This window comes from Ischnura elegans, chromosome 1 (genome assembly GCF_921293095.1).
Source record: "Ischnura elegans chromosome 1, ioIscEleg1.1, whole genome shotgun sequence".
Classification (NCBI taxonomy): domain Eukaryota; kingdom Metazoa; phylum Arthropoda; class Insecta; order Odonata; family Coenagrionidae; genus Ischnura; species Ischnura elegans.
The window spans coordinates 2,988,858-3,002,641 of NC_060246.1; the positions used below are offsets into that span (position 1 = coordinate 2,988,858).

A 13,784-nucleotide genomic window follows, 5' to 3' on the forward strand; every position below is an offset into this window, starting at 1 on the left:
TTTGGCCAGTGGGCGTGGAGGGATGAGAGTGAAAGGAATGCTTCCTCGATGACACTGTTTTTATAGACCTTACGAAACGATGTCCGTGAGAAATGAGACGAAATGATGAGACCCTCTTATTTCACGCATGTTTTATGTGATCGTCTTCGAATTCCCGGTATTACATTTCCGTCGTGTCGGCATTGAATTTCATTTTCAAGGTCAACACTAATGGATCCTGTGTGCAATATTTGATCTTGAAATGGTGGTCGATCTCAGTTTTGTGTGTAGGTAATGTATACGCAGAGTGGTAATTATATTCCTTCAGTTTTACGAAGTCTAAACCTGTGAGGCTGAACCGTTACACAACGAGACACTTATACATCATATTGTGATTCGGTGTTTAGTGGAACAAGTGATTGAATGTTCAGAAACATTTTTCATTATATTTTAGCAAAATTCGGCTTTATTGCCGCATGTTTACCTAATAAATAGGAAATGTGGAATAATCAAATAAGAGTGCAATGGATTACTATTCATTTTTATCGAGGGACATTATATAATGCCCCTAGATATGCCTTATGGTGATAACTTCTTAGTGCTAACTTTTTCCGCGTTATGCACGATAAAGGGATGTAGAAAATTCTGGCATTGAACCTGGGTCAATTGGCGATGCAAAGATTACCGCAGCGTCCCTAGCGGCCGCGCCTGGAAGCACTCTAACTCAGACACTCTCCATCCTTTGCCGTATTTACTGCATGTGTTTCAACGTGAAAAGCGTGAGAAGACGGTAATTTGTTGAAGATTCCATCGGTTGTGGACGCCATGAAAGCAACCTCAGGCCCATGCGTGAGGGAGAAGAAGTTTTAAATGCTGGCCTGGCTCCTGACTTCTGAGCATCCGTATTCCGTGGATTTGTGCATTGATTTATCTAAGAATTACGGCGATCGGTTATCGAGGGATCAGAGTTTAGAGTGTGGCTGTATTGGTGTGTAACTTTTTAGTACTGGCGCATCATTAACCTCCTTTATACACTTCAGGTGCCCCTGGTAGTGAAATATCTATGTTTTACTCGGGGATTAGAGTGGGTGAAGGACTTTCGTCCAGTACTTCCGAGTCCTCCTCCTCTGCGTCTCTGGACTGCCATATCATTAGCATTCTCTTGAGCAACCCATCCTTCGAGGTGATTTCGAATGTGGAAGCTCTCATCCGGAGAAAACTTCAAATGGTGGATGCAGTTCTGCTGGAATTTTATGAGCAAAATGTTACCGTGACCCAAGACGAAGTGGCTTCGCTCTTGGCAACCCCGCAGAGGACTGATGCTTGGTTCAAAGGCAGAAATATGTCTACCCCAGTATCTTAGGCATACAGCCAGTTCACTTATGCGATAAATCTTAAAGCTAACTGGAAAAAACGTTATGCAGATTTGTACTACAGCAAGTTTACTGGTAGCAAGTACCCAAACAGAGGCAACAAACTTGAAATTGTTGCGAGAAAGAGGTATGAGGAGCTTGAGGGTTGTCAGGTGGTGGAGTCAGGACTTCTAGTCCATCCAGAAATTCCTTGGGTGAGAGCAAGTTTGGATGGAACAGCTTTTGTTGATGGCAGGGAAGTAAGAAATGTTGAAATTATGACATTAGGGTAATTTCCTTCATCAAAGAAAACGAAAGGCATTGATTGCGATTCGTTACCCACCATTAGTGTATTCATAATACAATAATTATTTGGTTTTTGAAATACCGGTTTAGACGAATGGCAAGGGTCAAATTTTATCCTCATTTGAAAAAGGCCAGATTGGTGCCCATGCGATTCCACTCCGCGTGACGTCACAGGGACCTAGTTTCTACACGAGAGGATAGGAGTTATACATCGTCTGAGGTTACCAATGCATGCATGAGGCACAGAGCTCAGGGAAACATGTCTTAATAATCACCTATTAAAACTGGCTAAGGTCGGAAAGTTTTCTTCGTTTGATAAGGTATTAATAAACCTTTTTAAAGCCAAGCGCTACCAGCCAGCAAGGTACTCAGCTACCCGCTAGCATCCTGCGTCCTATCAGCGCTCAGAGCCTCGATCATGGTCACCTCACAAGGCGGGAGGGGGAACCAGAAATGCGTCGCACGGACTTTTTCCCATCATTCCTACTTACGCGTCGCGTTTTCGCGCGCTTGAAATATTTCACTTTTCATTTAATCGCGAAAAATAGATATCGCCATTTAAAAATCTAAAAGCGTGAAATATGTACTCCAGGAGTAATAATCTTTCGATTTAGGCAATAAAAAATTAATAGGAAACCACCCTATTAAGGATGGTGAGAATTTTACGGCAACTGAGTTTTTGGATCAAAGAGCAGTGAAGACCTTGGACAACAATGTTAATTTGAAGAAGAATACTGACCATTTTGCCCAAGTTCAAACAGGTATGGCTTTTAGTGGCATTCCAGAACGTGATTACATAGTGTATTCTCAGGCTGGTAATGATTAACTTAACGTACGCGTTCCTTTTCATTCAGAGTATGTGTTCAATCTCTTAAGTAGATTGTGTGATGTTTATTTTGATCATTTTCTTCCTCTAATGATCATTATATTAATTCTTAAGCCTCTCTTGAGGTACTTTTTCCTTCACTTTTTCTTCTCCTGGCATTTGTTATAAAACTGATTTTTTTAAATGCAAACTGACTCAACTTATGTTTACATGTTTGTTTTTCAGTTCTAGTGTTTGTCATTGTGTTTTTTGTTTTCTTGTGCTATTTGATTTGTCCAGAAATATTGTCTTCACCTAGTTTTTTTTCTCTTGCTCAACTGTGATGTTATATTTTATGTATTTTGATGAGCCAGTATTAAGTTACCATTGTGAATTTTTATTTTCAATGTTTTACTATAATATTCTGCATTTTACCAATGTTTTTTGAATCCGTAATGCCGAAGTAACTTTATTTTATATATCTGATCAGAAAATAAACTAGGATTTCTTTGGTAACAGCTTCATTTATGTTTTTCCCTCTCAAAAGCCGTATCTGTGGTGAAGTACGTGGTTGACAACTCCATATGTAAGTTCATATAACACAAAATAAGGAGAAAAGGCTAATGTTGATGAACAGTTCTCAGATAAAAAGTTCTCAGTTCTTATTCACACATCAATCTCTCTCGTCACAAACACAATAGGTACTTGCGTGTAATACCATTACGTGAACTTGTCAATATTCATGATTGGAGGTCCAAAATTAGTTGGTCCACACGAAAAAGAAGAATTTCATCAGCATATGGGAGTAGCGTCCATGATATTGGACCCACTATCATTTCATATACCCGCAGGCGTTGAATCACTCACTCAACATGAACTCTAGCTCTGGCAATGTCAGCTGTTTCAAGAGCATCATCCTTAGATAACTGACTTTTCTTCTGAAGAAATGGAGGGCGGATGAGTCTTAAATTTCTCTGCAAGAGAGGACAATCTTACTGATAGACCTGCAAAATTATATTACTTCAAAAAAATAAATGCAAAAGTATCGTACCAGACGACACTCATTTTCAATTCTGTATCCTTTGTCCAACATCACTCCATCTTGGTAGTCTAATCTGTCCATCACGCAGCTATCAGTACAATAAACTTGTCCGAGGCTCCTCCACCATATAAAGAACTTATCTCAGTTATTAGTCCAGATGGGGCAATCCTAAGATTGACCTTGGCAGTGTGACCTCTCTTTTACTGGGAATACGTTAAAATTCTACATTTGAGACACTTTCATTTTTCTATAGGAATTTCCTTGCAATCCAGTACAATCCCGGTAAACTTTTATTTTGAAAATGATGATGGTAGGTTGGCTCGGATCGTTGCTTGATCAGGCCAGGGTATCACTGACTTCAACACGCGTGCTAGTAAAGGACATGTGTGCTTAAAATAATTTATGGTTGGACACTCGTTTTCCCATCTTCAGTACTACAACCCACTTTTGCCGTAAACCTTTTCTTCCTTCGGAAAATAATGGAAGCTTACTTCGGGTGCATTATAACTTGAACACTGTGGAACGCTGCAGTACGTGGTGTTTCTAGAGTTTTTCTGGGATTGCGGCACCGACAAATAATCGCGGTCCATGATTTCCGCAACGTAAACAAAGCTACGAGCAACGAATGTGTCTAAGTTAGAGTGCTTCCAGGCGCGGCCGCCAGGGGCGCTGGGGAGAATCTTTGCATCGCCAATTGCGCGTATTACTTTTTCAGGGGATTTATCAACGCCATATATAATATCTACTATGTTCAAAAGAAGCAACGATGTAAATTGTCCAAACCAACGTTTTCACATATTTTTGCTATCTCGAGATATATCTACACAGTTCCACTGTTAATAAACAAATAAACTAAAAGTAAGACTTTATTTGACAGAAATAATATTCAGAAGAGTTTTGAATGCATATGAGACATATTTATCTCCGGTTCCGAGGCGATTAAGTTCAGAAAAATGAAAATACCATAAAAATTACGAAAAACTGCAAAAAAAGATGTTAGATAAAAAATGAAATATGATTCCTAGAAACGACGGCCAATACTGAATAGTGTGGAATGTAATAGAGCAGCGAGAGGTAATTTGGAGCGCCCAAGACGTACTCGGCTGATTGGGGGTGCATTTGAAAACGGGTCGCACGCGTGCGTTCTCCGCTCTGCATAATAGTTTGCGCAGGGCGCAGCGGTGCGTGCGAAAGTGTTAGAGCAGGTTCTATTATTTATTATCTGCACATGCATTCACGCAAGTTTGGTGGTTCCACAATGCATTTTGGCGTTCATTATCGCGTTCATTGGTTAAGATATAAACTGGCACGAGCTATTGTAAACAGCCGTTAACGCTAGAGCATCCGATCCCTTTCGACGGGTCCAAATTGCAGAGAGAGAATGAGGGCTCAAGGGGAGCCCTTCGAGGATACAACGCACCGGGAACCAAGTCAGAGACTTATACGCCCGGTCACCCGGGGAGGGGGAGGAGAGGAGGGAAAAAGGAAAGAGCACAGTGGGCTGAAATCGAAAAAAGCTGGCCAAAAATCAAAATATCGACTTTTTCATTTCGAACCGGGAATAATATATTATCATTTTAGAAGATCCAGGGCATGTAAAACTGAAGTTGATTTTCTGTCAAACTTTTTTGTTTAATTTTTATAGCTCGCCAAAAATCAATAAAAATCTATGAAATCGTGAGCGCGCGATTTATGCGTAAAAGTTCAACGTTTGTTCCCCATGCAATGGAAAACAGTAAATAATTTCGAATTTTTGAGGATATTTATTGATAGCACCACTCTTTTAGTTAATTAAGAGCTAACTTCTGTTTTAGTCAATTGTAATTTATTAACTTTATGATTTGTTAAAAATATCACTGTTTTTCGTTAATTTTTTACCTAATGCTAGGATAAAAGTAGTTACCGCCGCTTGCCGCTCCTGAGATATTTACACCAGGAGTTAGACTGAAGTCTATATTATTAGTCGGTAAAGAAAAATCTTGCTCCAACTTGCTCCCCTCTGATTTTTTCGTGGTAAAGCAAAATGATGTCGGGCGGTTGTCGCGCCCCATGACCCGCAATACACGGCGTATGCTCTCGGGAACTTAGGATGACATGCGTCGTAGTCCGTTTGAGAGACTGGATTTTCCCTTAATTGCAAGTGCATTGTACTAAACTACTTGTTATTTGCTGTTATTAATGGTTTGTACCCTCTTCTGACGATTATACCCCTGGGTCTTTCCGCTGGATCCGCGTGCGGATGGTAAAAAACCTAACGGTTCGCGCGCTCTCCAAGCCCTTTGTCCTCGGCGGCTACCCCTATGCACCCAGATTTGTTCTTTTACTATGAACACGTGCAAGTGTTTCCATTCTACTAATTAGGTTTTCCCAAAACATGCCGTCTATGCGATTAGTACGCTCATTTCTAGCCGAGTACTCAGCATCAATCTCACTTCAGTATTTCTTGCTGAAGTGTGTGCCAAAGGACGTTTACAGTTTAGTTCCCCAGTTATGGATACACCATTAGTGACTCGCTGAGATTTACATAGTTTGATATTGGTAAATAGAAGGGGGACCATCAAGCAGAAGAAATCGTTAGTACTGGAGTTTCTACACTAAAAACGTTTTTGGGAGGAGATGAGAAATTAAAAACTTTGCTTGCGGCCCTCATTCAAAAAGTGTTTTTTCATCAATACTTTCGAAAGTGGGATGCGTGCACCAGAGTGAATAGTAGATTTCTGAAGTTGAATCATATTTGGTTAAAACAGCCAATAACACTTCCTGACGCTGTGTTAAAATATCTCCCATGTTCGTCTCCTTCAGGTGAATGCTAATGTTTACGGATAAATGATAATATGTACTGCAAGCATTTACAACTGCGCGAGTATTTCATACCTTGTTGCCTTAGTTCGTGAATTGTAATTATTTCGTAATTTATCATTGTTCTAGGTTAAACTGAAAGCACTCCTCGTGGAAGACCGTCACAGCATTTCGACACTGCAAGTTCTAAACCTAGAAAAGTGATAAAAATGCGAAGTTCTACTTTACTGGAGGAATCAAGTGTAGCAACTTCCATGGAATTCGCGAAAAACACACCAGAAAAGTTTCTATAATTGCCACAAACCATGACCTTTTCCATCGACTTCGGCTTACGACAGATCCTTTCATTCTTGTTTTGCGTGGATTCCCCGTAAAGTAAAAAAATTACCAGAGGAGATGAAAAATCTTCTGGTGAATAGCGAAAATATTTAAGAATATGAGGAGTTTTTATCCTCTGGCTCAGAATAGAATTTAATGTGGCACACCTTTGTTTTGAGAAATTTTCAATACAAATATTTGTCAATGGTTTTCATTTTTATTATTACTCTTCAATGACCAAAATTTCAGGTTTAAACGTCTCAATAGCAATTTTCAATCATCACATATCTTATGAGAAGTTACTGGATAGCCTAAACATAGTTGAATATGGAAGAATTTCTGTTTTTCCCTTCATGTTCCCATATCAAAATTTCGACTTGCGATTTTGGAGGAAAATTCTATGAGGAAGAAAAATCCATCGACATCCAAATTGTACAGTAGAGTGGCCCGATTGACGAAGACGACGACCACGTGGAAAAGAAATTCAATAGATAAGTATAGCTCGATATGGTCTCTAGCCAGGTCGTGGAGAGACACAAATCGCAAAATCAGGAAAACAATGAAGATTAGAGAGGCCGGATCTAATCATGAACTGCAACAAGATTGAAAGCGCGATACATAAAGGCGATAGAAGCTCAACCCGGCAGTGACGGCCTGGGCACGATGGCAGAGTTTAGCCATAGAAGCAGCAGAAAACCTGACCCAGTAGAAAACCAGCGAAGAATTAGTTAATCGGAAAAGAAGTACAGTCAATATTCCTTTGCTCTTTTCCTTCTTCGCATACTATCGCTGTATTAGCATGGAAATGAGGAGGGATCGTGCGAACGGAAGCTGACGAGATCGGCTGGTCGTCGAGGGCCCCGAACTTAGGGGACTCCCACAACACACACATCTATAGTGAAGCGTGTATGAAAGGCGTGGTAAAAAAGTCATATAACTTGAACCAACGTTAGTTTGCCATTAAAGAATTCTACGTTTTCATTAATCTGATTTATTCAAGGCATAATCAGTGTAAAAAGTCACATATGGAAAGAATGAATAAAATAAAGGAAGAAGAATGAGGGGGACCTGATGCTTTTTTGAAAGGGTTTATTCGAAAAGGTCTTTTCAGAGGATTTTAATATTTCAGTCCATTTTCAAGGAACATATATACTAAATAGATAATAGATGTATAATATATATTAAATTTAATGAGTTGTCTAGTTATTACTTTTCAAAGTATTTTTTTACGAAATTGCTGCTATTTATTAACTTTTATCTAATTTTAAGATCCAGATAAACATCAAAATCCATTTCGGGGAATGCAATTTCCTGAACTTTTCCGGGGGAGGACCCTCGAGTCAAATAAATTCAGGTATCAAAACTTAAATCCCTCGTAAAATAAAAAAAGGATGCAGCGGACCGTTATGGTATGACGCGAAAGTCAGTAAAAAGAAAATTTGAATCATAATAATTCATTAACGCTAAAAAATGAGTACAAAAATATAATAATAATCTCATGATTTAAAATGTGATACACAGTAAATTAATCTATTCCAGAGTGACGTCAAACGACGAACGCAAAAAATAATTTCTCATAGCGCAATGAAATGGTTTGTCCGAATAAAAGCGTGGCAAGTCAAATTATCACTCGAGTGGACCCTCGCAACTAGTATGAAGAACATGTGCGGGCTGAAATGCGAAAGCTAAAGATTTTTCTAGAACGAGGAGGCGCTGTCTTGAGCGCCTTGCCTAGAACTTGAAAAGAGTCTTGACTAAAGCTCTTCATAATTCGGAACTGCTAATGAGATATCTCAATGATGAGTGAATTTCAGAATGCTTTACGTCGAAAGCAGAACAATTAAAGGTCGAAGGCTCGAAAAAAGGGGGAGAGCGGGGCGGAAAGGTTCCCGTTACACGGTCAATGATCATTCGAATGATCATTACCCGCGAAAAACGGCCTTGAGGCCACAGAGAGAATGCCATGCAAAAATATAAAAATAATCTGTAAAGATTTATCCGCTCTTTATCGCGATTTAATAATAATATTAATATAAGCTGTCTAAAGGAAACATTTGTCGTCATTATACATGTAACATATTAATATTTTCACATTGTAAAATTTCATATTTAAACAAAATGTATACAGTACACTCCGGGTCCGGGCAAATCATGGGGAAAAACGGCACGAATAATCGGAAAACACAGATAACCCAAACTTTCACTTAAATATCAGGGTTCATAATTTACCTATAACAAACAATATATTAATATTTATGCAGTTATTCTGTTGTTCTAGAGCGCTTCCCGGACTCAATGAGAGCTTTATTCGGCAGTTCGCGATATTTTTAGTGGAACGTGGTCGCGCACTGCGAGACTTGGAAAACAGGAACACGGTGCACCCGTGAATGCAGCTAGCTTACGATCGCTTCCATTTTACGAAGGGGATTCTAACGGAAATAATAAGCCCGGTTTATCCTAGCATTAATGCAGTGATCCGATGATTTTGCGTTCGATCTCATTTTTTTAATAAAGATCGCGGAAAAAATTGAGCGTGAGTAAAATCATGCACGGATAATCCACATCCCGGATAAACCGCAGCCGGATAATAGGGAGTCTGCTGTATTTCGGTGAGTAATTATTATATGTTATTTTTTTATCCCAAAATTTGATAAGACCGTTTGCCTGTGAGATCCTTGCGGAATCCTGGATCGTCCCTCGGATCGTTCGGATACTCACCTCAACTTTCCTCTCAAGGAGTGCGACCTTTTCGCGCAGTGCCGCGGCTTCCCGCTCTGCCGCCTCGAGGCGCGACGGCAGCGCCGCCACGTCCAGGAACCCGCTCTCCCAACGACGAAGCTCCGCGCGCACCTCGTCCGCCACTGCCCCGACCTGCGGCATTACCTGGCGGCGAAACACGAAAAAGGTGGTCAATAATAATAATAGGTGGCTGAATGCTGGGAATTTCAAAATGCAAGTGGCCAAAACAACCTAACAGTAAATATGAATAAGAGCACTCAAGTTGGTTGTATAGAGTTTAAAGCTGTATCCGGAATGGAAATCGCCCGAATTCAACACAATTTACATGGGAAATGAAAATTACTTATCTTGGTGAAATAATTATCAAATAGATTTTATCAAAAGCCTGATTCTTCTTTGTGAGAGTTCAGTATCACAAAATGAGTCGTGGGAGCATGTGATTTTGCCATTTTCAGCTTCCTTGTATTAAAAAAAAAGCCGAAATTCGCCTTCCTTATTTTAACTCCGAGCATACGACCACCCTTACTGGACGATATAAAATAAACAGTAAATGACACTCATCTTTTATAAGAACAAAATATGTTCTAAGCATAGACAAAATTATAAAAATATGAAATGAACATCAATGATAGACTATTTTCCACTGGATAAAAATAAAATTAAGGTGAGAACAGAGGTTAGATTTTTGTTGGGTATTGCTTGATTCAGCTTTTACAAACGTCATTTCTACTTATGATAATATTTCGGCTCCGGGATATGTCATAACATCTAGTGAACAATTCATTTTTATGCATACATCAAAAAGCACACAGTTACAAACAGTTACCAATAACAAATATCTTGAAGATATCGCCCATTTTGAGGACGTAAATTTATCAATAAAAATAATGAACGATTTAATAAATATAGATGCAATTCATATTTAAATTAGTCAAAGGATAAGTTTCCCTTTGTTTGTGAGGGTGGCACATCAAAATATGGTGGATTATTTTTCCGAATGGGTTGAGACTGTAGGACATCACGCTGAAATCTTTGGAGGCCATTAATAACAGTGCACTCTCAGGATCGATAGTCTCTCACTCAAACGACCATTTATACTGATGGACTAGATAGAACAACCGTGAAAATATTTACGGACACAGTAGGGATTCAAAATGTGGCCTTGATGCAACTCGTCCCTGAAATTGCTTTAACCCTTAAAACGCTGTCGCGCTCCCCCTATCTCTCGTGAAAAGTGCCAGGAGCAGGATAGCGCTACTTCTGCGATGTCACACGTACATGCTGATTGTTCACTAATCATTCAGTAGTCAATATTCATTTCTTTTTAACACTAAAGATTTTCTTTACATTATAAAAATCAACTCTTATTACGAAAAATATGTCAAATAATACATTTAAAAGGTGAAACCACATACAATAAAGATTTCCCAAAGTCTTTGTTGAAAATTCCACTAGTTCTTTAATTATTTTTACTAATGACACCACACATCACACAGGGCAATATTATTTTACTTCAACTAAACACAGTAACTAATAAACAGATTAGATCTCTTAGATACAATATTAAACACTCTCTCTTAATTTTTTTTCTTTGAAAAAAACAGAAAACAAATTACATCATTCAACACCATAAAACTTTTCTTGAAAATTACATCACAGAATTAATTCATATAATTATAACCATAATACAACAAAAATTAATCACACATTTACGTTTAAGCAAAAATTTAAATTCCTTCAATTACTTGACAGTAATACGTTTTTATGTGCATGAAACTTGATACTATTGAGGGGCTTTGTAAATATATCGACTGACTGATATTGTGTTGGACAGTAATTTAAAGTCACTACTTTTTCTGACACCTTTTCAGAAATTAAATGATATCATACATCAATGTGCTTGCTTCGCCTATTAAGCTGTCCAGTCTCAATTAGTCGAATAGTGCTTTGATTATACAGATGTAAACTTACACTCAATTCTTTACCGACCAATTCTTCAATAAATGTTTTTGCATATATGACTTCCTTCACACATTCAGCTGCTGCAATATGTTCTGCCTCTGTAGTGGAGAGAGCCACAATTGGTTGTTTACGTGACCACCAGGCTAATGGACCTCCACAGAACATCAGGACGTATCCACTTGTGCTCTTCCTAGTCTTTAAGTCACCTGCATAGTCAGAGTCAGTATAAGCAGTCAGAGTCAAGTTTGATCTTCTTTTGTGCCGAATGCCCAGGTTCTCTGTATTCTTTAAATACTTCAATTTTCTTTTTACATTTTCAAGGTCTGTTTTTGTTGGATTTTCCAGACTTCTGCTTTCATGGTTGACTGCAAAAGCCATGTCAGGTCTTGTTTTATTCGTCAAATATAAAAGACTTCCAACCACTTCTCTGTAAGGAAACTTGAGAGCACTGTTATCCCTTTCTTTCTGCTCGTCAACTCTTTTCCCAATTTGAAGTGGTGTATCAGCTGCCTTGGCATTTTTCATCTCGAATTTATGTAATATATAATCTGTATACCCCTTCTGAGATAGGAAATAGAGTCCTTAGTTATTGTTACCTCTATGCCAATTAAAACCTATGGATTATTTCTTGTCTTTGTTTCAAACTCCTTCCCTAAACTATCTAATAAATTGTCTACATCAGATTTATTTTCTCTTATTATGATCCCATCATCTACATACACAGCTAATACAGAGTTCTGTTCTCATTTCTGAGTACACACTGCTGTGATTTCAACTGAAAAAGCCCTCTGTTCAGTAAAAACTTCTTCAACATTTGATTCCATTTCAAGGGTGCTTGTTTCAATCCACATAAGGATTTTTCTAAACGACAAATTTTATTTTTGACACTAAAACCCTCTGGGACATGCATGTAAATTTCTTCTTCTAGTTCTCCATAAAGGAAAGCTGTTTTAAAATAAAATGCCTTCATTTTGTAATTATTTTTAGCTGCAATGGCAAACAGTATCCTCAGTGATGTTGTATTCACCACTGGGCTGAAGGTTTCTTCATAGTCAATTCCTCTCTCTTGTTCGCAGCCTCTAACTACTAATCTAGCCTTGTATCTCCCGTCTTCTTTAATTTTGAATACCCATTTACTGGTTAAAATTTTCTTCCCTTTGACATCTTGAGGACTGAAATATTTCCATGTTTCATTTTTCATCAACGATGATTTTTCTTCTTCAATTGCTTCTATCCATTTATCTTTTTCCTGTCCAGTTACAGCTTCATTATACGAAAGTAAAGCCATTTTACATTGATATTCCTACAAGTTATCTGGTGCTTTATTTCTGTCTCTAAGATTTTCTTTCATCTTCTTCTTTGTCTCTTCCAGCTGTTACACCTTCTGTTTCTTGTACTCTATCTTCTTCATCTTGATTTTCCACCTTTGCTCTTTTCATGGTTTTTTTAAATTTCTTCTCTTCCTTGCAGTTATTTTGAATTTCAGGAATGAAGACTACATCTCTAATTACCTCAACTGTTCTTTTATCCATAAAAAATACTCTTACTCCTTTTGAACAATCTACATATCCCACAAACATCCCTTTTTTGCCTTTGGCATCCCACTTTTGTCTCTTCTGAGATGGCACATGAGCATAGATTTCTGATCCAAAAACTCTGAGCTTTTCAAAAAACTCCAAAAGGTTCACCGAACCATAACTCATAAGGAGTTTTGCCTTTTATTGAGCTTGTTCCAGTTCTATTGATCACATACACTGCACTATTAACTGCGTCTGCCCAAAATTCTTCTTTGCTCAGTTTCTTATTCAACAACATTGTTCTAGCTGATTCCACCAAAGTTCTCATCTCTCGTTCAGCTTTCCCATTTTGCTCAGGATTATAGGGCACAGATTTTTGATGACAAATGCCCTCACCTTCAAATATTTTTCTCACTTCCTTATTTACAAACTCAGATCCATTGTCACTTCTTAAAAATTTCAATCCCTTTTCCAGTCTGATTTTTTACGTATTTTATAAAACTTGCAGCTTTTCTTTCACTTCGATTTTGTTTCTGAGAAAATATACTACTTTAAAGTGTGATAGGTCATCTTTCAATAACAGAAAATACTTGCTTCCTCCAATCGACTCTGTCTCCATCGGTCCACATAGGTCTGCATGTATTAATTCACATATGCTTTTAGAGCTACTGCTGCTTGGAGTGAATTTTCTTTTTGCATATTTCCCTTCAACACAGGAACTGCATAACTTGAGGTTGTTTTCTATAAATGTAATTTTATTTTCTCCTAAACTTTTTCCACTAAGGTGAAATTTTGATGACAAAATCTATCATGACACTCCAGCAGAGTTTCGAATTTCTTTGCTAAATACAACTCACAAGTTGATTGCCTGGTTGTTCGAAAATCCATTACGTATAATATACCGGATCGAATTGCTTGTGCACAGATTTTATTGTTCATGTTCTTCAATACGCATTTCTTATCGT

At 38.1% G+C, this 13,784-nt stretch overlaps 1 protein-coding gene across 2 annotated transcripts in view; it reads right to left on the reverse strand.

The window, feature by feature from the left end:
* LOC124154645 overlaps window positions 1-13,784 on the reverse strand; it is a 299,325-nt gene that overhangs the window by 9,433 nt on the left and 276,108 nt on the right. For both annotated transcript variants that reach the window (XM_046528509.1, XM_046528500.1), the window contains one exon: window positions 9,320-9,484. In XM_046528509.1, coding sequence (XP_046384465.1) covers window positions 9,320-9,484 — 165 coding nt within the window. The remainder of the gene's footprint in view (window positions 1-9,319; window positions 9,485-13,784) is intronic.